This window comes from Papio anubis, chromosome 10 (genome assembly GCF_008728515.1).
Source record: "Papio anubis isolate 15944 chromosome 10, Panubis1.0, whole genome shotgun sequence".
NCBI classification, from domain to species: domain Eukaryota; kingdom Metazoa; phylum Chordata; class Mammalia; order Primates; family Cercopithecidae; genus Papio; species Papio anubis.
In genome coordinates this window covers 2,948,772-2,972,307 of record NC_044985.1, presented here as the reverse complement: position 1 = coordinate 2,972,307, position 23,536 = coordinate 2,948,772, and the positions used below count along the sequence as shown (strand labels likewise).

The following is a 23,536-nucleotide window of genomic DNA, read 5'->3' as shown; positions in this document are numbered from 1 at the left end:
TAATCCCAGCACTTTGGGAGGCTGAGGCAGGAGGACTGCTTGAGCCCAAGACTTCAAGACCAGCCTGGGCAACATGGTGGGACACTCTCTGCACAAAAAAAATTTTTTAATTAGCTGGGTGTGATGGCAAATGCCTGTAATGGCACACATCTGAACTCAAGAAGCCAAGGCAGGAAGACCACTTGAGCCCAGGAATTTGAAGTTACAGTGAGCTAAGATCATGCCGCAGCACTCCTGCCTGGGCAGCAAAACTTTGGCTCTTAAAACAAAAAAGTATTCCTTTTCTTTAAGGTACAGCCAAGTCTTATAAGTTGACATAAAGCCAAAATGCCCATTATATTTTTGTTATAACACAATTTCCTCATATTTTTCTAATGGTATTACACAAATATGAGGTTTAAAAGAATTTTTTTTAATTTATTTTCGTTGTTGAGATTTTTAACTGTTCTTGTGGTCTAATTGCCAGAAACTTACCATCATTATACTCTTGATGATGATATGAAACATGATACCTTCTTGGATATGTTCCTCCTTTTCCAAATTTCTCAAAGATAGGGTTATCATAGTCTGTTAAGACATATAAGATGGTTATCTTTTATTTTAAAAAATAGTTAAATATTTCTAATGATGAAAAGCACATTTATAAATTTTTATTTGACTTTTCAAAAATCTCCCCTCTCCTTCCCAGCCTAAACATTATCCAATGACATAAACATTTAAACATTTAGAATTTATAAAGTCTAACCTGAAAATTCCTGATGATTATCTGGGTAGCTCTGTGCCCTAGGCATTCGTGATTTTGGATAGCTCTCTCTATAAAGAAAAAAATGTCACATTAAGTTTACAGTAAGTACGTAAGACATTAAAAAAAATCTTTAAGCAATATCTATATCTGTGCCTCTCTGTATGGATGTGTGTAAAGGAGCTCACTTTGAAAGGTTAGCGTAACTAAAAAAGAAAAACTACACTAACTTGGTACATGTAGGCAAAGAGCCTGGCTTTAAAAATTAACCTTACAGTACAGTGGAAGAATGATGTATTTTGGAATCATAGGTGTTTCTAAGCACTGTGTTTCAATCCAAGCTCTGCCACTTAACTATGTAACCTTGGCAAATCACCCTTCTGCATCAACAAAAAAGATAATTTCCAACTAATCAAGTGTATACAAGTAAGGTGTCCAGGATAGTTTTTTGCAAATGGTGAGTACTCAAATATATAGCTTTCTCATTACTACTTCCGTGAATTTCTTAAATGTCTACCTTGAGGTAGACATTGACACATACAGAAATTTCATATACATGGACAAAAGAAACTTAAATGTGCATTCCCATACAATATTAGTTATTTTTTCAGAATTTGCTTTCATAAAGCAATTCCAGAGAGGATTACCAAGAATACTGTCCTACTGAGAGCAGAAGGGGGAGCACTTGTAACAAAAAATTCACATTTTGCAACTTCATCCTGCTCATATTCCTGAACAGCTTTTTCACAAAAGTACTTAAATGTTTGCCTACACGTACCAACATGGCACAGTGGGCTACAATTACCAATAATTTAAATTATTTCTAATCTGGTGCCAGAATGAACATAATCCTGAACAGGTGAAATAACTTAGGAAATCTCCAAAAACAAACATATTAATGTAAAAGTTGACAGCACTTTCACAAACACAGTTTTAAAAGTAAATGTACATAAATTCTAAATTTGATTTGCCTTCAAACACACAATTTTGACATGCAGGAATACTCTATTATAATCAGGTATCATTTTTAATAACAAAGATACTGAATTCCATGAGGTAAAGGGATTTATACACACTGTGCAAAAATTAATCTGCCATCAGTATATACAAGTACCAATTATATTCCTCTGAATGTAGCACAAAAAAGTTACTGATAATTCAACATGCTATCTGTATGAATATTTACCCATATCTATTAAAAAAGAAAAACTACTATAAACTGAGCATGGTGGTTCATGTGTGTAATCCCAGTGCTTTAGGAGGCCAAGGCAGGAGGTTTGCTTGAGCCCAGGAGTTCGAGATCAGCCTGGGTAACAAAGTGAAACCCCCATCTCTACAAATAATACAAACAACTTAGCCAGATGTGGTATTAATAGCAAATGTCTTTGGTCCTAGCTCCTCAGGGGTCGGAGGTGGGAGGACTGATAGAGCCCAGGAGGTCAAGGCTGCAGTAAGCTGCATTCAAGCCACTGCACTCCAGCCTGGGTGACAGCAAAACTGTCTCAAATAAACAAACCATCCAAAAACTACGATAAATATTACCCATCCAAAGGACTATCAAGTGATGGACAACTTCCTGAGCCAGAATTTTCAGGGCTGCTTAAAGATAACGGATCCAGCATCTAGGAAAAAAAAGCAGTTCCACCATGATTCAATTAGATATAACCAAAAGTTGCTTATTAAAAAAAACCTTCCTTAATGAGACATACTTCATGTAACATAAAATTCACCCATTTAAAGTATACAAGTCAAGGCTTTCACAATACTGAGAGCTGTGCAACCCTCACTCACCACAATTTTAGAATAATTCCATACTCAATAGTGGTCACTCTCCAGAGTTACTCATTTTCAAATGTCCCTTGTAAGCAAGCCACGACTTCAAAATTTCCTAAGAGAAAAATATTCTTTCTCTATAGACTATTGACTAAATAATTAAAAGCTACAACATTTCACACTATTTTGCTTACTGAAAACTGAACAATGGCCCCACCCAAACTGAGACTAATGACACTATGACTGTTACATTATTAGAAAATGTGAACTACTATAATAGTGTGAACATATAATGCAATGCAATGTTAAGGGAATAATAGCAACTCCATGAAAACATTTTAATACTATAAAACTAAAGTATTTTTTAAATGTTTCCGAAAGTTTACAAACCTCAGTTTCATGAAGTTAAATATTTGTAGTTTCATTCGATCTTTCAAATGTTTAAAAAAAAAACAATCTGGCTATTAATTCCAGGATTACAAAGCAAATGCATTATCATTCACTCACTCTCATTCATTCACTTACTGAGCAATAAAAAACCAGCTGTATTCCAGCTTTCTTTACACAAGCACAAGTACATTAACGGGCATTTTCCTATATTTTTTCTATTTTGTTCAGTTAAGAAGATAGGTAATTAGAGACGAGATAACACACACACACACACACACACCCAGTTACCTGCCAGATCACACTGACCCTGACAACATCTCTTTAAATTAAATTTAAAAACTCAAACTTTTGCTTACTTGGTCCATGCTCTCTGGAATGAATTCTCCTTCACTGTTGATACTAGTGAATGACCCATTTCGGGCAACCTGGTGTAATTCATCTGGAATGTATCCTGGGGGAGGAGAACTTCTATCTCTACTAGTAGGACCTCAAGGAAGAAAAATAATGTAATTTATAATTATAGGCAAAGGAATCAAGTTTTGTTTTAAATAGGCTATATTTCTGAATTATATCAATAATACTTTCAGCAAAAGAAAATTCAGTTTTTATTAAAACTTGTCAGAACATTCATTTGTAAAACTTCAAATGGTTTTATAACCTTTGTAAATTCCCACCCTATCATAATTATTAACCTCACCATAATATTACTTTTATACTCACTAGGTAGTATCGTATTCTGACTGCTAATGGGATGATAATACAATATAGATTTCCGGCATTAAGACAGTTTAAGTAATCACATTTCTTATGAGACAATAATTCACTTTATTTTACTTGGTTCTGTGGAAATGATGCTATATTTATTAGTACAGTGTCTCACCTTTCCTCATAGTTTTTTGAAATTAAACTATAAGACAGATATGGGGAAGTTATGTGAGCATTTAAGTTCTGGTCCAATTTAAAGCAAAAAAGGTTTCAGCTTTATGTAAAGGAGTCATTGTGAGTATATGCAAGCATTTGTTAGTGAGACAGGAGAAAGAAGAGAGCAAAATGATTACCAAGACATGTGCATAAAAGAGAATACTGTCCACACTTGTCTGTAAAATGATTAGGAGCTCAATTTGAGTCAGGATTGATTTAGGCTTCGTAACAACTGTAGCCACAATAATATTGGTCCCTAATATTTTTATTCCTTCCATATCCCCGTGCTTACAAAAGAAGATCAATATAGTCAATTACTAAAAGGAGATAGAACTAAAAAAAAAAAAAAAAAGGCTATGAAAATTTTGTCTCCCTATCTGACAACCCATTTTTCACAGTAATGCATATGCCAATGCACTCTTGGTTGAGACCTGTTTATCAGCATACACTCCTAACCTAAAGGAGTTTTTCCTCTATCTCCCTTTTATAAAAACAATTAAAGAAAACAACTGCCAACATATAAGAAAAATAATGGTCATATCTAGCAAAGCCTTTCAAAGTTTAAAGCAGTGCCAATAAAAGACCACTAATTCTATACTTCACGATTTCCAGTTTCTTCTTATGCTGGCACTGACGTCAAGAATATTTATTAGAATAAGATTGAGGTATTCAGTGTAATTTTAATTCAAAATATATTTAAAATGTCAATTTAATTAGTGCATTTAGCTTGCTCTGTCTAATGCAACTAAAGTGAATTAGAGCTGGGCACCGTGGCTCACGCCTGTAATCCCAGCACTTTGGGAGGCCGAGGTGGACGGATCACATGAGCTCAGGAGTTCGAGACTAGCCTGGCCAACATGCCAGATGAAACTCCATCTCTACTAAAAATATAAAAATTAGCCAGGCATGGTGGCAGGTGCCTGTAATCTTAGTTATAAAGTGAATTAGCAATTTTTTAATAAAATGACAAGTACCATAATGTGGTAAGAAATGGAGATAAAGAAAGAAATGTACAATGAACATCTGAGCTTTGTACAATGTACAAATGTACAATGAGCTTTCTAGTTTGAAAAGTAAAATGTACAAGTGTTCTCTCAATTTAATGCTACAACAATCCCATGACTTAAAGAAGAAGACACATTTACTGGTCTCAGGTTCATCAGAGAGCTGGAATTTGAATTTGGCTATTTCAAATGTTCTTTCACCAAATTTTAAAACTGTATCGAAATACATCTGAACGAAAAGGACAAGCCATTTGTATTTTGCTTGTGTATCACCTCTGCTGCTCACATTTCTGCATTCCTGAAACCCAAAGTAGGACTTATGTAGACAGACACTTAGAAGAAAATGGTCATAAAATAGCTTCTTCTGGGGACCAAAAGAGAACATGAATAATGTCTATTTTTTCGGTGGTTCACAGGCCAATTCAATTTTTTCTTTGATTATCAACAATCCTCTTCTGGTTGGCGAGACGCAGTGGCTCCATACCTGTAATCCCACAGCACTTTGGGAGGCCGAGGCGGGCAGATCCTGGAGTCCAGGAGATCGAGACCATGGTGAAACCCGTCTCTACTAAAAATACAAAAGGTAGCGAGCGGTGGCGAGTGCCTGTAGTCCAGCTACTTGGGAGGCTGAGGCAGGAGAATGGTAGGAACCGGAGGGAGCTTGCAGTGAGCGAGGTCAGCCACTACCTCCAGCCAGGGGACAGAGCAAGACTCAGATCTCAAAAAATATATAAATAAAATAAAAATAAAAAAAAAAAAAATAAAAAATAAATAAAAAATAAAAAAATAAAAAATTAAAAACCCAACAATCCTCTTCTGTTACCAATCTCTTTCAGATTCCCAACCATATTTATTTTGACAAACTCTCCCGCGTCCTCCTATTCATCTGTTTTTCCTCCTCTTTAACTTTTCTCTTTTAAATCCGCCCCTCATATATGTTTTCATGCCATCTTTAATGGCCATACTCACTGCCCTCTCTGTAAGAACATTTATACCAGCGGTTTTTTGAAACAATGTAATGCTTTTATCAAATAAAAATGTAGATTTTATCAATGTTTTATACAAATTGAAGAACAGACAGAATGGAGAGTTCAGAGTATCTATGTCCAACTCATGTTGCAAAAATAAAGCCACCTTAAAAACACAGCATGCAAAATCTTTATTTCTTTATATCATAATCTTGACAATAAATGACAAATGAAAACAAATAATAATAAAGTAATAATAAAGCATAATATAAAAATTCTTAGTATCTTTATTTTGACAGCATTCTTGGCAATCACTAAAACCTTAGAGAAAGGCTTGTGAATTTACAGTCTATTAATTTTAATATATTATAATTACTTCCTTTAATTTTTTTCCTCCATTCTATTTGTATGATTAAAACTTTTTTTTTTTTGAGATGGCGTCTCGCTTTGTCACCACGCTGCAGTGCAATGGCACAATCTCGGTTCACTGCAACCTCCACCTCCTGGGTTCAAGCAATCCTCTTGCCTCAGCCTCCTGAGTAGCTGGGACTACAGGCATGTGCCACCATGCCCAGCTAATTTTTGTAATTTTAGTAAAGACGGGGTTTCACCATGTTGGCCAGGATGGTCTTGATTCTTGACCTTGTGATCTGCCCGCCTTGGCCTCCCAAAGTGCTGGGATTACAGGCATGCGCTACCGCACCCAGCCTAAAACCTCTTTAAAGTTTTATTTGAATTTGTTGACATTAAAATACCCTCAATATATAAACAAAGAATTTAAATTGGAGATTACTAATCCTGTAAACTTGAATTTCCAAGGGACATCAAATAAATAATGTATTTAACTTAAATTACAGGAAGTAGAGAAATAGGATATTAGTTATCAGGAATATGTTTAGGTGCTGCACTACATTAAAGGATGGAGAAGAAATTGAGAAATCATTCATTTCGTAATTCAGACACCAGCTTTCTTACCTATTATAGAAAGCCGTTTTTTCCTCTCTGCTCCAAATACTGTATTATCCAAATCTTCTAATGATGGCAATGGTTCTAAATTAGTAGCCTACAAAGGAGAAAAGACAGTTAATGCTATTCTTCCTCCTTGGGGCTTTAAACAGAATCCTCTCCCCTACCAAGTACAAACCATTTTATATAGTTTGTGAGCCTTAATCAAATCTTCTCTTTGAAATTTTAATTCTAACATAATTCTTTCTAAGTTGTCAGTTTCTATTAGCTTCGTATGTACAACATATTATAGTTATGTATAACTATGACTGTGGTTTTGAGGAGCAAGGATATTAATGTATAGTAATTAAAGGATGTAAGTTTACATTTGATCATAATGAAAATATTGCAATGATTACAGAATATAATTATGTTTCATATATTAACTTTTACAAGCCTAAGTCCTATAATTCTTACTGAAAAAAATATCCCAAGTCATACCTGTGTACTTCCATTTATTACAAGTAATATCTTGAGGCTCTTCATATGAATACTACGATCCAGCAGTTCCACAGCTTTGTCCAAGTCATCTTGAGTAGTTAATGGAATTACCAACTAAAAACAAACATAAGGAATCATGCAGCTATCTCACCAGGTCAAGTCTTCCATGAGCATCTCCACTACTAAGGAATTACAAATGTCCAAATGCCTTGCTCTGTGATTTGTTCCTATGATGAAAGTCTGAATGTGTACGTGTAGATTGTTTTGCCCTCCTCATTCTACCGCCACTAAAATCTTAGAATGAACATAGACGTTTTTAAATTTGTCTTTATTAATCATTACATTATTTTAGAAAATAACATTTAAAGATTAATTTTCTAGGATATTTCCATAATGTTGCTAAATTTAAGTTATAGTATGTTTGCCCCCAAAAAGCATGAAGGAGTACAGACAAAGACCATATGAAATAAAGGTACTACTTTTCTTCTGTATAGATGAAACTCAGTTCTTTTTTCTTTTTTTTTTTTTTTTTTTTTTGAGACGGAGTCTTGCTCTGTCCCCCAGGCTGGAGTGCAGTGGCGCGATCTCAGCTCACTGCAAGCTCCGCCTCCTGGGTTTACGCCATTCTCCTGCCTCAGCCTCCCGAGTAGCTGGGACTACAGGCGCCTGCCACCTCGCCCGGCTACTTTTTTGTGTTTTTAGTAGAGATGGGGTTTCACCGTGTTAGCCAGGATGGTCTCGATCTCCTGACCTTGTGATCCGCCCGCCTCGGCCTCCCAAAGTGCTGGGATTACAGGCTTGAGCCACCGCGCCCGGCCAGTTTTTTCAATAGTAACCACAAATTTGTACTCTCAGCTGGTATGCTCTTCAACATACCAGCATCCTGAGTACCTGCCATGGAGGACAGCTGCCATGGAGGGGTACCGCTAGTAACATATCTGCAATCTACGGACCACCTAGAGTTCTTCTCTCTGAGCCTGGTGACCTGACCACTATACACTAAAACAAATAAGCTAATGAGTTAACTATTCCATGGTAAACCCTCAATGTGGAATCTGCTTTCATTAGTCTTCTCATGCAGCAGATGTTATAGAGGACAAAAGCACCTAAGAGGTCTATGAGAAAAAGCATAATTCATACAATTTAAGAAAATAAAAATACCTTCTTTTTTTTAAAAAAAAAGTCAATTTAGTAACTTAAGAAGACTGTCAAGAACATCGAAGTATACTCCATTTCATTGAAAGAGGAACAGAATAAAAACAAGTGAACATATTCTGCACTAGTTAACCTGCTCTACTTAGCACAATATACGAGCCATTCAAATGCAAGGCTGAGTTAATTTGGAGTCTCTACAGTACAAATTCTTTGAGGACAAGGACCCCCATACCAGCAGTGAGCAAAGAGCAGACAACCTGGTAAATGCTGTTTAATAAATATCACAGTGGTAAAAGTTCAATCTGAACCCAATCCACTAGCTGGTATGGTGTGTGTTCGTTCTGCAGACTTCTTTATGAAAAAAGTCCTTGAGGTTTTTGATTTTTTGTTTTGAGATGGAGTCTCACTGTCACTCAGGCTAGAGTACAGTGGCAATCTCAGCTCACTGCAACCTGACTCCTGGGTTCAAGTGATTCTCCAGCCTCAGCCTCCCCAGTAGCTGGGTTTACAGGCATGCACCACCACGTGTGGCTAATTTTTGTATTTTTAGTGGAGACAGGGTTTCACCATGTTGGCCAGGCTGGTCTCAAACTCCTGACCTCAAATGATCTGCCCACCTGGGCCTTCTCAAGTGCTGGGATTACAGGCGTGAGCCACCTCACCCAGCCAAAAAAGTCCTTGTTATAAGAAATGCTGCCAGACACAAAAATAAAGAAAGATTCATGTGAATTCCCTCAGACAATCTGCTTGCACTTACTTACTCTGTTCTTAAAATATAATCCCAATTTCTGTTTGTAGCTAATTTTGTATTACTGTAAGTGACCAACTAACTGGGCTCTTTTTGCTCTATGAGAATTTTTTTCTAATAAAATACAATTATCAACTGTTTGGTATCATAGAACAAGCTTGATCTACTGATCTACTTAAATACATTTCTATTTCCCACCAATTATGAAACATATTGGTATATCTTGCTTCTATCTTCAATAGTCTATTACTTTTTAAGCACTGGGAAACATTTTAAAGCAATAATAATGACTGTTCTGCCGATTTTTCATTTGAGGGGAAAATCTGAATACTTACTTTTACTATACATTTATAACTGGATTGTTTACTTCTCCAAGATACTGCTACTTTTGGGGGAAAAAAACACTAAATCAAATGACAGAAAAAAAAATATGAACATAAATGATTCTGCTCTTCTTCAGTCTGCTGCTGTAAAATGTGAACCTCCTGGAGGAGTGCCTGGTGCAGCAGCTTAGGCACTGCCTACAGACCTAATGTGATCCTGCCTGTGTTCTAAGGTTACCTATTACAAACTGTAAAATGAGGATTAAGAGTCAAGAACACAAGTCCCAGGTTATCTACACTATACTAAATAAATCAGAGAATGTTTTCTTGCTTGGTGAATTCATTTCAGTCTCATTCATGAAATCTAACACCCTCTGGCCTATTTTTGATAAATCAGTTGTTTGTTGACATAAATCCTTTCTAGAAAGGAAACTTAAAATTGAGTTTGAGAACCATTAAATAGAACTGAAATCTGAAAGAACTGAATTATCTTCCTGACTTTACACAGTGGAGTATCAAGATAGCCATTAAAAGGTTCTCTAGGCTGGAGGTAGTGGCTCACGCCTGTAATCGCAGCACTTTAGGAGGCTGAGGTATGCGGATTGCTTGAGCCCAGGAGTTTGAGACCAGCCTGGGCAACATGGTGAAACCACATCTCAACAAAAAATACAAAAATTAACAAGGTATAGTAGTGCATGCCTGTAATCTCAGCTACTTAGGAGGCTGAGGGGGGAGGACCGATTGAGCTGGGGAGGTCAAGGCTGCAGTGAGCCATGACTGTGCCACCGTACTCCAGCCTGGGTGATGGGGAGATGCTGTCTCAAAAAAAAAAAAAAAAAAAAAAAAATTTTTTTCCTGCTCTACTCATCTAAAATGGAAGTGATCTTAGAAAATCCTTACTTGGCTTGAACACCTCCACATTCAACCCCCATGACACTGACACACACACACACACACACACCCTGAACACCTCCACACCCAACCCTCATAACACACACACACACGCACCCCCACACACACCTTATTAAAGAGAAGCCAAACTAACAAATCCAAACAACCTCAGCTTATATTTCTGCTTAAATTTCCTTAAAGTTTCAATTCTAGCCAACTGGAAGTTCATAGAGTAATAGTTCATTCTGAACAGAGAAATTAATATTACACTAGAAAAAAATATTTATAGAAGTGGAATGACATGCAGTATAAATGAATTTTTTGCTTGTCCAAATGTCCACAAAACTAGTTAAGATTTTCCTACCCCCAGTGTCCAAGATGATGCATTTGGCTTGGGACAATATGTCAAGATATGAGACAGGACACGGCTCACTCACAGAATCTCAGGGTTGCAAGAAATCTTAAATGTAATCTTATCCTAATGCCACCTCTACCACATTCCTGCCAAGAGGCCACCAAAATATAATGGTAGAACCACTCACAGAAATCCTTCAGAAAGCATGAGAAAAATAAACTAAAAATGGAGCAATTTTCCAATTTTTAGAAAATGGGAAAGGGTTCTTAAAAATACAGATCAAGCCAGGCACAGCGGCTCACGCCTGTAATCCCAGCACTTTGGGAGGCCCAGGCAGGTGGATCGCTTGAGCTCAGGAGTTTGAGACCAGCCTGGGCAACATGGTGAAACCCTGTCTCTACCAAAAATACAAAAATTATCCGGGTGCAGTGGTGCCCGCCTGTGGTCCCAGCTACTCAGGAGGCTGAGGTAGGAGTATCGCTTGAGCCCTGGGAGGCAAAGGTTGCAGTGAGGTGAAATCGGGCCACTGCACTCCAACCTGGGTGACAGAGTGAAACCTTGTCTCAAAAAAAAAATAAGAAGAAGAAGAAGAAGAAGAAGTTAGCTTGATGTCAATCCTCAAGAAAACCCCAGAAAAAAATTACATAGCAAACTGGGAAAAGTCATTAAAAAACAAAAACAGCAGTTCTTACAAGCTGGCACAGGTATAATATGGACAAATCATGTCATGCTAACCTCATTGTTCTTGATAGACCTACTAGGCTAGTAGATAAAGACAATACTGTAGTCTTAATGTATCTTGGCATTTGAAAGTTTTCCATAATACAATTTTAGAAAAAAGAAAAAAAGATATGTCTAGGTTCCCCTGTAATCATCCTATGGGATAATGACACAAGTTCAAGACTTTTTTTAAAAATTATTCTTTTTTGTTCAGACAACTCTGTCACACAGGCTGGAGTGCAGTGGTGCAACTCTAACTCACTGTACCCTCAAATTCCTGGGCTCAAGCTATCCTTCCACCTCAGATCCCCCTGCCTCAGCCTCTCGAACAGCTGGGACTACAGGTGTATGCCATCACACTCAGATAATTTTACTATTTTGTAGAGATGGGGTCTTGCGATGTTGCCCAGGTTAGTCTTGAACTCCCGCGGCTGGGTAGATACATACCTTGGCCTCCCCAAGTGCTGGGATTATAGGCATGAGCCACTGTGCTCTGCCCTTTATTCTTCATCACAATACTTTATGCATTTCTTTCTTTTTTTTTTTTTTTTTTTTGCAGAGACAAGTCTTCTCTGTCACCAGGAAGCCATGGAGTGCAGTGAATATATTCGCTGCGGCCTCCTGGGTTCAAGCGATTCTCCTGCCTCAGTCTCCCAAATAGCTGGGATTACAGGCGTGCGTCACCATGCCTGGCTAATTTTTGTAGCGTCACCATGCCTCGCTAATTTTTGTATTTTTAGTAGAGATGGGGTTTTACCATGTTGGCCAGGATGGTCTCGATCTCTTGACCTCGTGATCCGCCCGCCTCGGCCTCCCGAAGTACTGGGATTACAGGTGTGAGCAACCATGCCTGGCCTACTTTATGCATTTCTTTCAAAGAACTTCATATATTGAAATAGCTCATTTATTAATGGCTTGCTTGTACCACAAGTCTATAAGGTCTACTCCATCAGGCGCTGCAACTTATAAATTATAGCATGATGCCTGAAAAATTAATAATTGCTTTCTGAATATAAAAACCAAATTCACCTAATTACTAACCATAATACAATTATTAACTAAATTGTCCTATAAATTTTAAGATCACAAGATCCTGATATCTCACAGAATCCTAAGAACTAAAAGAAACTTCAAAGATCATTGAATCCAATCCTAAGGGGATTAAAAAAGGGTGTCTCCACAACACAGAGCTCCTCATTGCTAAAGCAAGCCCCTTAAGATCATATGTACTGATTCCGAAACATAATAATCTAATTGAGCCCTGACCAACACTAAAATAATCCTTTAACTCAATTGTTTAACTACCAAAGCTCTGTCATCTGTAGCCGAGTAGAGTATGACAGGAAAACACAGTTCATCAATAAAGTACATAGAATAAAAACAAAACCAAAAATAAGCAGCAAAATTCCAATACATGTATTTTCCCCTATAATATGCCCTCATTCAATTATTTGCATAGTAGCACCCTCTATTATTTTCCACAATGAAAAAAATCCATTTTAGTCAGTTAAAATTTACTTAGGTTTTATTCTTCTGACATACCATATATTTATCAATCCCTAAATAAAAACACAAGTCTTAAAAGCAGTCTCTTAAACGAACACATTACTTTTCAAGATAAGATCTACTAAAGTTACACTGTATGTGTTTACCTCATTATTGGTATAATGTAGATCCATAGACTGTCCAAAGGCAATTTTAGCTTTAGATCTCAGATCTTCCAGTTTAACTGGTCTGGGGAACTGAAGGATTCTATATAAACACAATTTTAAGATTTTATTTTCTTAGGCAAAGTTAAATAATAAACTTGCAACAGTTATCTCCTTTTAGAGAGATACAAAATTAACTTAAAATTATGTAAATATTCACTTTACTTAAACACTACAACAGCACATTTTTTATCACAGGCACAAATTTTCAACCCAAAATTCAAAAACTCTGAAGTCTGTTTTATCCTAATACAAATTTTAAAAAAGAAATTCTCAAAATTTTCTGCAGTTTTTAATTTGCACTGAAACTACCATATGAATGTTAAACAGCAATGCAAAATGTTTATTGAGGAAAGTGATTAAACTTAACTATGTGACATCTTTATGACAGAATGAAATGAAACTGTTAAAAAGAATAAAGTTGTTCTTCAGGGATTCAAATTTTGACTTCTGTATCCTTATCAACTCATTATTTTGGGGTACATGTATCATGTAGGCATACTTCCAAAATAAATATTTTAAAAAGATTAAAATTCTAGTGTTTTCTTTCTATTTCCCAAAGGATTGGCCTGTGCTGCCCCTTGAGAGCATGCACCTAAAGCTTGAAGACCACCAACACCACACTAGAAGACCCGTAAGGAAAGAGGCTATGTCTGCTGTGCTCCCTTTATTCCTCTAGGGCCTAGCATATATATACTAAGTACTCAACAAATAATGCTGAATGAATGAAAAAATTGGGAAAATATCCATAAATAGGAAAATAGATTGGAGAGTTCCATGGTTTATCTGATATATTCCAGTCTTAAACATTTCTATGTAAAATACGCTTATATGATTTGTGAGCCACTTTAAAATCCTTAAAACTGTTAGGCTTTTCACTACATTATTTCATGAGACACTACTAGCAGATATGAAATTCCATCGTCAGGCCAGGCACAGTGGCTCATGCCTGTAATCCCAGCACTTTGGGAGGCTGAGGCAGGTGGATCATCTGAGGTTGGGAGTTCAAGACCAGCCTGGCCAATATGGTGAAACCCCATCTCGACTAAAAAATACAAAAATTAGTCGGGCATGGTGGCAGTCGCCTGTAATCCCAGTTACTCGGGAGCCTGAGGCAGGAGAATCGCTTGAACCCAGGAGGTGGAGGTTGCAGTGAGCCAAAATCACGCCATTGCACTCCAGCCTGGGCAACAGAGTAAGACCCCATCTCAAAAAAAAAAAAAAAAAAAATTCCATCGGCCTTAACTCCTATTAGGTCTTGTCAGCAATTTTGTTGTCAACTACCATCCTGTAATTTGTGCACTGAGATACGGATACCAAGTAGAAGGCTAGGTTTACATCTCTGCTAAATAATTTACAGCCACTAGTCCAATTCACTTTCCTCAACATCGCTAATGACATACATGTCATAGCATTGAGGTCTCTTGAGAATAATCAGAATTGTGAGTGTTAAGCTCACGTATATAAATGCTATATAGTATCTGCGGGATGAAACAATTACAACGAAAAATATACTTAATTTCCCTCAAGTAAAAGTAAAAGGAAATGACAATATTTAAAGTCTGTATTAAGCAGTGATCTTATTTATCTCTGAAAATTGCAAACACATTAATCATTTCTGATGTTTGGCCTGAATTTTGACATATGTTATCTATCTTAAGTCTAAATACATTACACATTCCCAAGGACTACTCTATTCTCAATTTGTAAACCATGAAACTTCATTCAAATCTGAAAAGAACCTTTCAACAGCTTAATTAGAATACACATTTGATTAAATCAATTAATTAACATGTAATGTTTCTTTCCTTACCTTTTTTCTCCCCTATGTTCAAATTTGACTCGGACATCATTCTGTAATGAAATGACAATTGACTCTTTCAGAGATCGGACAAATCATTCAGAGATTAGATAAAACTCCTAGAATTTCTAAATCATATTGTTTTTTAGCCATTCATTTAAAATAGACCAGACGAGGAAGGAAGTTTGAATTTCTGTACCAGCTCCAAACAATTGATAGTGTCTGCTAAAAAGTTGAGAATTATGTTGCTGAATCTGGGCTCAATAGGAAAGAACACCAAGATCTACTAGTGAAGGTACCAGGAGTATGAGACATTTGCTGATCCTGTTATGGGAAATACAGAATATTATATTTTTGTATGTCATGCTGAGTATCCCAAACTAATCTGATTTATCAAAATCAAAATCATCCTCATTTCTAAAAATCCAGAGTAGACTATTTGAAGAACAAAACAAAACAAAAAACAATTTGCTTAAGTGTTTGAAAAATGGATGAAATGTCAGCTTTGGAAAACAGTTACCATATTAAATGAAATGCTACCTTATTTTTTCTGGGAAGGGGTCAACCTTGGCTGCAGAATGCTACCATTCTTTATGAATGCATACTTTAAAAAAATTTTTTTTAACTTTTAAGTTCAGGGGTACATGAGCACATTTCTTATACAGGTAAACTCATGTCATGGGGGGTTGTTTGTACAGATTAGTCACCCAGGTATTAAGCCTAGTACCCATTAGTTATTGTTCCTGATCCTCCCCCTCCTCCCGCCCTCCACCCTCCGGTAGGCCCCAGTGTCTACTGCTCCCCTCTATGTCTCTATGTGTTCTCATTATTTACCTTCCACTTATAAGTGAGAATATGTGGTATTTGGTTTTCTGTTCCTGCATTAGTTTGCTAAGGATAACTGCCTCCAGTTCCATCCATGTTCCCGAAAGGACATGATCTCGTTCTTTTTTATGGCCACATAGAATTCCATGGTGTATATGTACCACATTTCCTCTATCCAGTTTACCACTGATGGGCATTGAGATTGACTGCATGTCTTTGCTATTGTTAACAGATGAACACACACTCTTATGGGAAAATGTATAACAAACACTAACAAAATACTTGATTCGAAAGTGTAAAAGCTAAACACATTAAACAAGTCCTCCATAAGATTAGTGTATTAAAGGAAAGTAATTCATATAAAAACAAAATATACTTATTAAAATAAACACCTGTTTTTTTGGTGATGAAGATTTTGCTTTCCTGGTTTCCTGCAAGGATAATGCTGGTCGACTGGCCTTATGAAGGACAGCCAAATCTTGCATGATTGAGTTCAAAGCTTGCTGATCATCTAGGTAATTTTGAAATAAAACACATATATAGAATTGTAATTGTGACATATATATCAACATGTATAGACATCACACAAAATTTATAATAAAATTTAAAGTAGAGAATGTATTAATTTCATACAAAAATCCATCTAAAACATTTTTAACGCCTATCCTTTTGGTAAAATAAAATTGCAGTAGACTCAAGCTCTACCATTAGTCCACACATGTGACACTAATAGACAAGATGAAGTCATTCTGATTCTTCCACTGATTTAATATCCTAGAATAAGGTCAAAACTGCCCTGTTAAAACGAATTCTTTTCTATGTCTCCTAAACAAAACATCAAGATATCTAAAATCTTTTAAAAAGTAGAGGAAAAAAAATAAACAACTTTGTATAAATATCATTACTTAGCACTTATGTTCAAAGTACAGACTTAATTTTGGAAGGTGTTTTTTTTTTTTTTTTTTTTTCTTTCATCAATACTTAAGAGTCAGCAACAAAGAAAAGCTTCAACTGTGAATACTGGCCTACTGTATTTGGAAATGCTCTTTCAAACTTCTTCACCATAAGGTTTGACAAGACTAAAAACAGACTATTTAAAGATCATGGTCAGTAACAATGTAAGAAAATTCCTTTCTTTAGAAAAAGTACCAAGTCCATAAAACTGAGAGAAAGGATCATGAACATGAACATGAACTTTTAGACTCTTCTAAATATACCAATTGTTTCTTTCTGAGACTAAAAGCATGTGCCTGCCAGTAATGCCAATTATAAGCTCTCTGGAAGACGTCAGGGACAACTTAATTTATTTTCACTAGTAAATCAATTCTACTAACGATAATCACAAATGGTAAATAAAGGAATCAAGAGACTTTACAGTTTATATTTTAAAATGTAACCATTTTGGTGAGCAGTAACTTATGTTCTTGGAGTAGTAAAAAAACATGCCATATCCTACAAAGGGAATCACTAAAAATATTCTGACAATTCAATAGCCGTAATAGTCTCTCAAACACACAAATAGCTGACTTCTGTAATTTACTAATTTTTAGTAACATTTCATATATTCTATTTTGTAGTGAAATTATTTGCATATTAAAATTTAAAAGTAATAGTTATAAGGTTTTATTATTGGTTTAATTTATTAATATTTCCAGGTTAAGAGAAAATTTTATAATTCTTCACCAAGTATTTTTTATAAAATAAAGTTTTATCATAATGTTAGTTTAGCCAAATAGGTAACCAAGCCACAGACAGGTACAATATAATCACAATAGATGCACCCATCAATAAGCTCAGAACGATCTCAACTGGAATAAAAGCATTTGATGTGACCTTCTTTAAGAAGGTTAAATCCTTGGCCAGGCGCAATGGCTCACGCCTGTAATCCCAGCACTTTGGGAGGCCGAAGGGGGCAGATCACAAGGTCAGGAGTTCAAGACCAGCCTGGCCGATATGGTGAAACCCTACTTTTAGTCTCTACTAAAAATACAAAAATTAGCCGGGCATGGTGGCGGGCACCTGTAGTCCCAGCTACTTAGGAGGCTAAGGCAGGATAATCACTTGAACCCAGAAGGCGGAGGTTGCAGTGAGCTGAGATCATGCCACTGCACTCCACCCTGGGCAATAGAGTGAGAATCCGTCCCCCCCCCACAAAAAAAGTAAATCCTTAATTCTACACTAGGGACAGAAGAACTCTAATTCTTTTTTTATTTTTTTTTGTAGAGATGGGAGTCTCACTATATTGCCCAGGCTGGTCTTGAACTCCTGGGCTCAAGTGATCCTCCCACCTTGGCCTCCCAAAGTGGTAACTCTAATTCTTTATCTATGTTGTTCTAATTTTTATTAGAAGAAACCTAAACATTTGAATTTAAACAATTTTATATGCTTAATATTACAATGTCAAAAGCCTTGGGGGAGGGCCTTTGGCTAAAATTGATTATCACATTTATATATACTTATTTCTTTTTTCTTTTTCTTTTCTTTTTTTTTTTTTTTTGAGACAGAGTCTCACTCTGTTGCCCAGGCTGGAGTGCAGTGGCGTGATCTCGGCTCACTGCAAGCTCCGCCTCCCAGGTTCATGCCATTCTCCTGCCTCAGCCTCCCGAGTAGCTAGGACTCCAGGCGCCCACCACCATGCCCAGCTAATTTTTTGTATTTTTAGTAGAGAGGCGGTTTCACTTATGTACTTATGGGTAAGTACAATGGGTTTCTGACACATGTTGGAAGGACATTCAATTGAGCATAAAACCAAAAATATTTGGAAAATAATTTTTTCAAAAATCTTTTATCAGAAATGTTGAATTAAATACCTTATATGCTTATTCATGATATTTGAAAAATAAGTAACAGAAGAACATCCTCAGTCAAAAATTCAAACATCTGTCATGGTGTTCTGTGACTACCTTTATACATGTTTTTAAGCAATGATTGTTGCTCTTCTATAGAGCAGTATTATTTGAGGCTGACAAAAATAAATTTGATCGATACACAGAGTACAAGTGACAGCAGCCAAAATGAAAAGTTGAGAAAGGAGTTCAGTAAAAGTACATCCAATTTGGAGCTGAAAGTAAGGCTAACTAGAGTAGAGAATTTGGGCTCCAAGAGGGCACTGATACTCATGACTACAGAAGAGGAAGTGGAAGGAAAAATTTTAAAGTAGGAAGGTGAAGTCTAAGCTTGCAAACTTGCTACAATGACACACAGTGAAAGTGTCCTAGCCCCCACTTTCATCACATGGGCAAATATAAGTTCTTCATGGGGGTGTGTGTGTGTGTGTGTGTGTGTGTAGAAAATCTGTGATAAAGGCAAACTCCGGCAAGTAAATGTCAGAATTAAATCCCAGGATCAGTCTAAGTTTCAAAATTCAGCATCCAACTACTCAGTCCCATTTTTCTTGATTTAGGGTAGGGTAGGCCATTCATGACTCCATTTCCTTCTAGTGCCTTCCTGTCTAATCCCTGCCTCATGCTGGAACCCTTAACACAAAGGAGAAAAGGAAAAAAACAAAAAGAAGGTAAAGAGGAAAACAAAATGATACGTAAACTGAACATACACAATCCATTCCCATACTTTAGTCTCTTTAAACTAATATTATACCACAATATACGACCAAGAGTTGTATAACATATCATCCCTGAGCACCAATGATTTGCTGCTCTATGAATCATAAAATAAAATCTTATGATTCCTCTCTTGCCATCAGACTTTAAGCAAATCACAACACATCTTAACAGTTTATTTTGAATGTCCCTACTGTGTTATGCATAAAATGATCACTCTAAAACTATAGCAACACAAAAAGTACTTTAATTAAGTCTATTAAGTAAATATAAAACATTTCATAAATCTGCTATATCATAAAATTTATTTATAAAAAGGTGTATAATAGCACATAATAGAGACAGTTTTTTCACTTCCATTCTATCCTTTAATTATACCTGAAATATGCTTTTAGTTTGAACTCACCCATCATGGCAAACAGCTCAACAATTTGAAAATCAGGAAAATGGTTCTCCCATCAGCATTGCCTTAGAAGATAAAACAGATTAACATATTAATAAAAAGAAACAGAAAATGAGCCACGAAAAGAAAAAAGAACAGTATAAATAATACTAATGAGAAATATACAATATGAATACTTTACACATTTTGCTGGGGGGAAGTGTTTTATATTGAAGGTTGATCATGTAGGCACCCCCTTGCCTAACACATAGCAAAATTCCAGACTCCCAGAAGAAAAGCAGGTATTCAGCATAAACCATAGTGTCTGTACAAACCATTATCAGTTAGAGGCAGGAACCCTCCTGAAATCCAAGTTCTCAGGTGTCAGCCAAAGACTGACTCCTAAGCAGGCCTTCTAAAAATAAGCAATCAGGCCCGCTACATTAACTCTTTTTCTATATAAGCAGCAATAGGAAACTAATATATTGGTTTAAAAAGAAAAAACCTACATAAAGCAATCATTATAACTGTGTTGCTGGGTATACAATACATAATAATATAATTCATATAATATTAACAGTACACAGGAAAGGGAAAGAATAGAGTTACATAAAAGAAAGGTGTTTATGGCCAGGCGCAGTGGCTCACACCCCCAGCACTTTGGGAGGCCTAGGCAGGCGGACTGCTTGAGCCCAGGAGTTCGAGACCAGCCTGTCCAACACGGCGAAAACCCACCTTTACAAAAAATAAAAAAATTAGCCAGGTGCAGTAGTGCATGCCTGCAGTCCTAGCTACTTGGGAGGCTGAGGTGGGAGGATCACTCGGGCCTGGGAGGTTGAGGTTGCAGTGAGCTGTGGCACTCCAGTCTGGGCAATACAGTCAGACTGCCTAAAAAAAAAAAAAAAAAAACTTAAAAAAAAAAAAAACTGTTTGTATACCATTGCAATTAAGTTGATATTAACTCAAACTATGTTATTACAAGATGTTAACTGTAATCCCCAGGTCAACTAGAAAATAAGATGAAAAATATACGATGAGTACCAACATGATACTATGAATGGAAAATTCCACAAACCTGACCTCATGTGGTATGTCACAGTCAAAAGGCAGATGCACAACTCACAGTTTATTCAGCATCCCCCAGGAGAAAAAAGACCCTCCCAGCCCCTTCCACTGCAATATTATCTTTTCCATGCATGCCCAAATTCCCTCATGCAAGAGGCCTACAAGGGTAATAAAATAGAAACTTTGTTTCAGACACAAAATTACTTAAGATATTGTTGGTTAGTGCAGTGGCTCACACTTATAATACTAGCAATTTGGGGGAGTCAAGGTGGGAGGATCACGTGAGCCCAGGAGTTTGAGACCAGCTTGGGCAACACAGGGAGACTCCCATTTCTACCAAAAAAAAAAAAAAAAGAATTAGAAAAAAAAGCCAGGTGTGGTGGTGCATGCCTATAGTTCCAGGTAATTGGAAGGCTAAAGTGGGAGGACTGCTTGAGCCAGGGAGGTCAAGGCTGCAGTGAACTATGACTGTACCACTGCACTCCAGCCTGTGTGACACAGCGAGACCCTGTCTCAAAAACAATTTAAAAATTACATAAAATTACCTTTAGCTATATGAGTAAGATATATATGAAACACAAGAATTTCATGTTTAGACTTGGGTCCCATTCCCAAGATACCTCACTATGTATATGCAAATATTACAAAATATGAAAAAATCCAAAAAACTTCTGGTCCCAAACATTTTGACCCGAATATGTTGCCAACAACAGCCACGCTTTTCTTTCTCTCTCTCTCTCTCTCTCTCTCTTCCTCTCTCTTTCTTCTTTTGGCAGGGTCTTGCTCTCTTTCCCAGGCTGAGGTGCACTGGCATGATCACAGCTCACTGCAGCCTTGATCTGCCAGGTTCCAGCAATCCTCCCACCTCAGCACCCCCGATTACATAGGACCACAGGTGCACACTATCACACCCAGCTGATTTTTTAAAAAAGATTTGTACAGATTACCTAGGCTGGTCTCGAGCTCGTGGGCTAAACTGATCCTCCCAGTTTGGCCTCCCTAAGTGCTGGGACTATGAACCACAATGCCTGGTCCACACTTTAAATCCAAAGACAAAATAGGTTGACAGTAAAAGGATAGAAAAAGATATACTATGCAAACAGTAGTCAAAACAGACCTGCAGTGGCTATACCACTATCAGGCAAAACAGATTATGACACAAAAATTGTTGTGACAAAGGGCATTTTATAATAAAAGATAGCCAATACATCAAAAAGATATAGCAATTATAAACTTATATGCACCTAACAACAGAGTCGCAAAACACACAAAACAAAAAAGTAAAATTCAAGGAAGAAACACACAATTCAAAAATAAAAGTTGGAGATTTCAATGCCCTGCTATTCAATAACGGATAAAATAAGTAGACAGAAAATCAATGAGGAAATACAAGACTTGTACAACACTATAAAACTACTAGGCTTAACAGACACCTATAGAAAAATCAACCTCAAAACAGCAGAATATACATTCTTCTCAAATACATATAGAACATTTCCAAGACAGACCAAATAATAAGTAATAAAACAAATCTCAGTAACTATATGGACTGAAATCACAAAGTGTGTTTCCTGACAACAATGCAATGAAATCAGAAATTGGTAACATAAGGAAATCTGGAAAATTCACAAATATGTGAAAATTAAAAAACATACTCAAAAATAATCAGTGGGTCAACAGAAGGCATAAGGAAAATTAGAAAATACTTTGAGATAAATGAAAATGAAAACACAACAAACCAAAACTTACTGGATGCATCGAAAGATAAAATTTATAACTGTAAATATTTATATTGACAAACCAGAAAGATGTCAAATCAATAACCTAACCTTTGACCTTAAAATACTAGAAGATGATGAACAATTTAAATCTGAAACAAGCTAAAGGAATAGGGAGTAGAAAATAAAAACACCATTGAAATTTTAAAAAATCAATAAAACAAAAATTGGCCCTTTGGAAAGAGCAACAAAACTAATAAACTTTTAGCTAGACTAATCAAAAGCAGCAGCAGCAAAACACAAATAATCAAATTCAAGAATTAAAAAGGGAGCATTACACCAACCTTTCAGAAATAAAAAGGATAAGGGAATACTATTAACAATTGTACATCAACAAATTAGATGACTTAGATGACACAGACAAATTCCTAAAAAGAAACTACCAAAACTGACTCATCAAGAAGAAATTAAGAATTTGAACAGACCTATAAAAAGACTAAACGAGAAATGAAAAATTTCTCACAAATAAAAGCCCTGGACCAGATCGCTTCAAACATTTACAGAACAAAAACGGTTCCAAAAAAAAAAAAGGAACACTTTCCAATTCATTGTGAAGCCAGTATTACTCCAATACCAAAACCAGACAAAGCTATCACAAGATGAGAAAACTAAACATCAGTATCTCACAAATAGATGCAAAAATCTCAATAAAATACTAGCAAACCTAACCGAGAACATTAAAAAACAAATTATATAACATGCACATTTGGGATATATCCAACAAAATCAAGGTTGGTTCAGCATCTAAAATCCATCTCACTGTGTTTGCCCAGGCTGGTTTCAAACTCCTGGGCTCAAGCAATCCTCCTGCCTCAGCCTCTCAAAGTGTTGGGATTACAGGTGTGAGCCACCCAGCCTGGCCTCGAGAAAGTGCTCCATTCCTCATGCCCATCAGTCCCATTTCAAGGGCAAGCACTATATTACCTCAGTTTTTAGGACTTTTAATCAAGACAAATGTAAGACTAAATTTTAAACAGCTG

The 23,536-nt window shown here is 36.4% G+C and overlaps 1 protein-coding gene across 1 annotated transcript in view; it reads right to left on the bottom strand.

Annotated features, from left to right (window-relative positions):
- MAP3K2 (mitogen-activated protein kinase kinase kinase 2) overlaps nt 1-23,536 on the bottom strand; it is an 89,768-nt gene that overhangs the window by 24,980 nt on the left and 41,252 nt on the right. The window contains exons 2-11 of the mRNA XM_021923471.2: nt 19,738-19,799; nt 16,164-16,282; nt 14,959-14,999; nt 13,089-13,188; nt 7,245-7,358; nt 6,774-6,861; nt 3,262-3,392; nt 2,285-2,364; nt 746-813; nt 475-567 (exon numbers count right to left, since the gene is read on the bottom strand). Coding sequence (XP_021779163.1) covers nt 475-567; nt 746-813; nt 2,285-2,364; nt 3,262-3,392; nt 6,774-6,861; nt 7,245-7,358; nt 13,089-13,188; nt 14,959-14,999; nt 16,164-16,282; nt 19,738-19,744 — 841 coding nt within the window. The 5' untranslated portion in view covers nt 19,745-19,799. The remainder of the gene's footprint in view (nt 1-474; nt 568-745; nt 814-2,284; nt 2,365-3,261; nt 3,393-6,773; nt 6,862-7,244; nt 7,359-13,088; nt 13,189-14,958; nt 15,000-16,163; nt 16,283-19,737; nt 19,800-23,536) is intronic.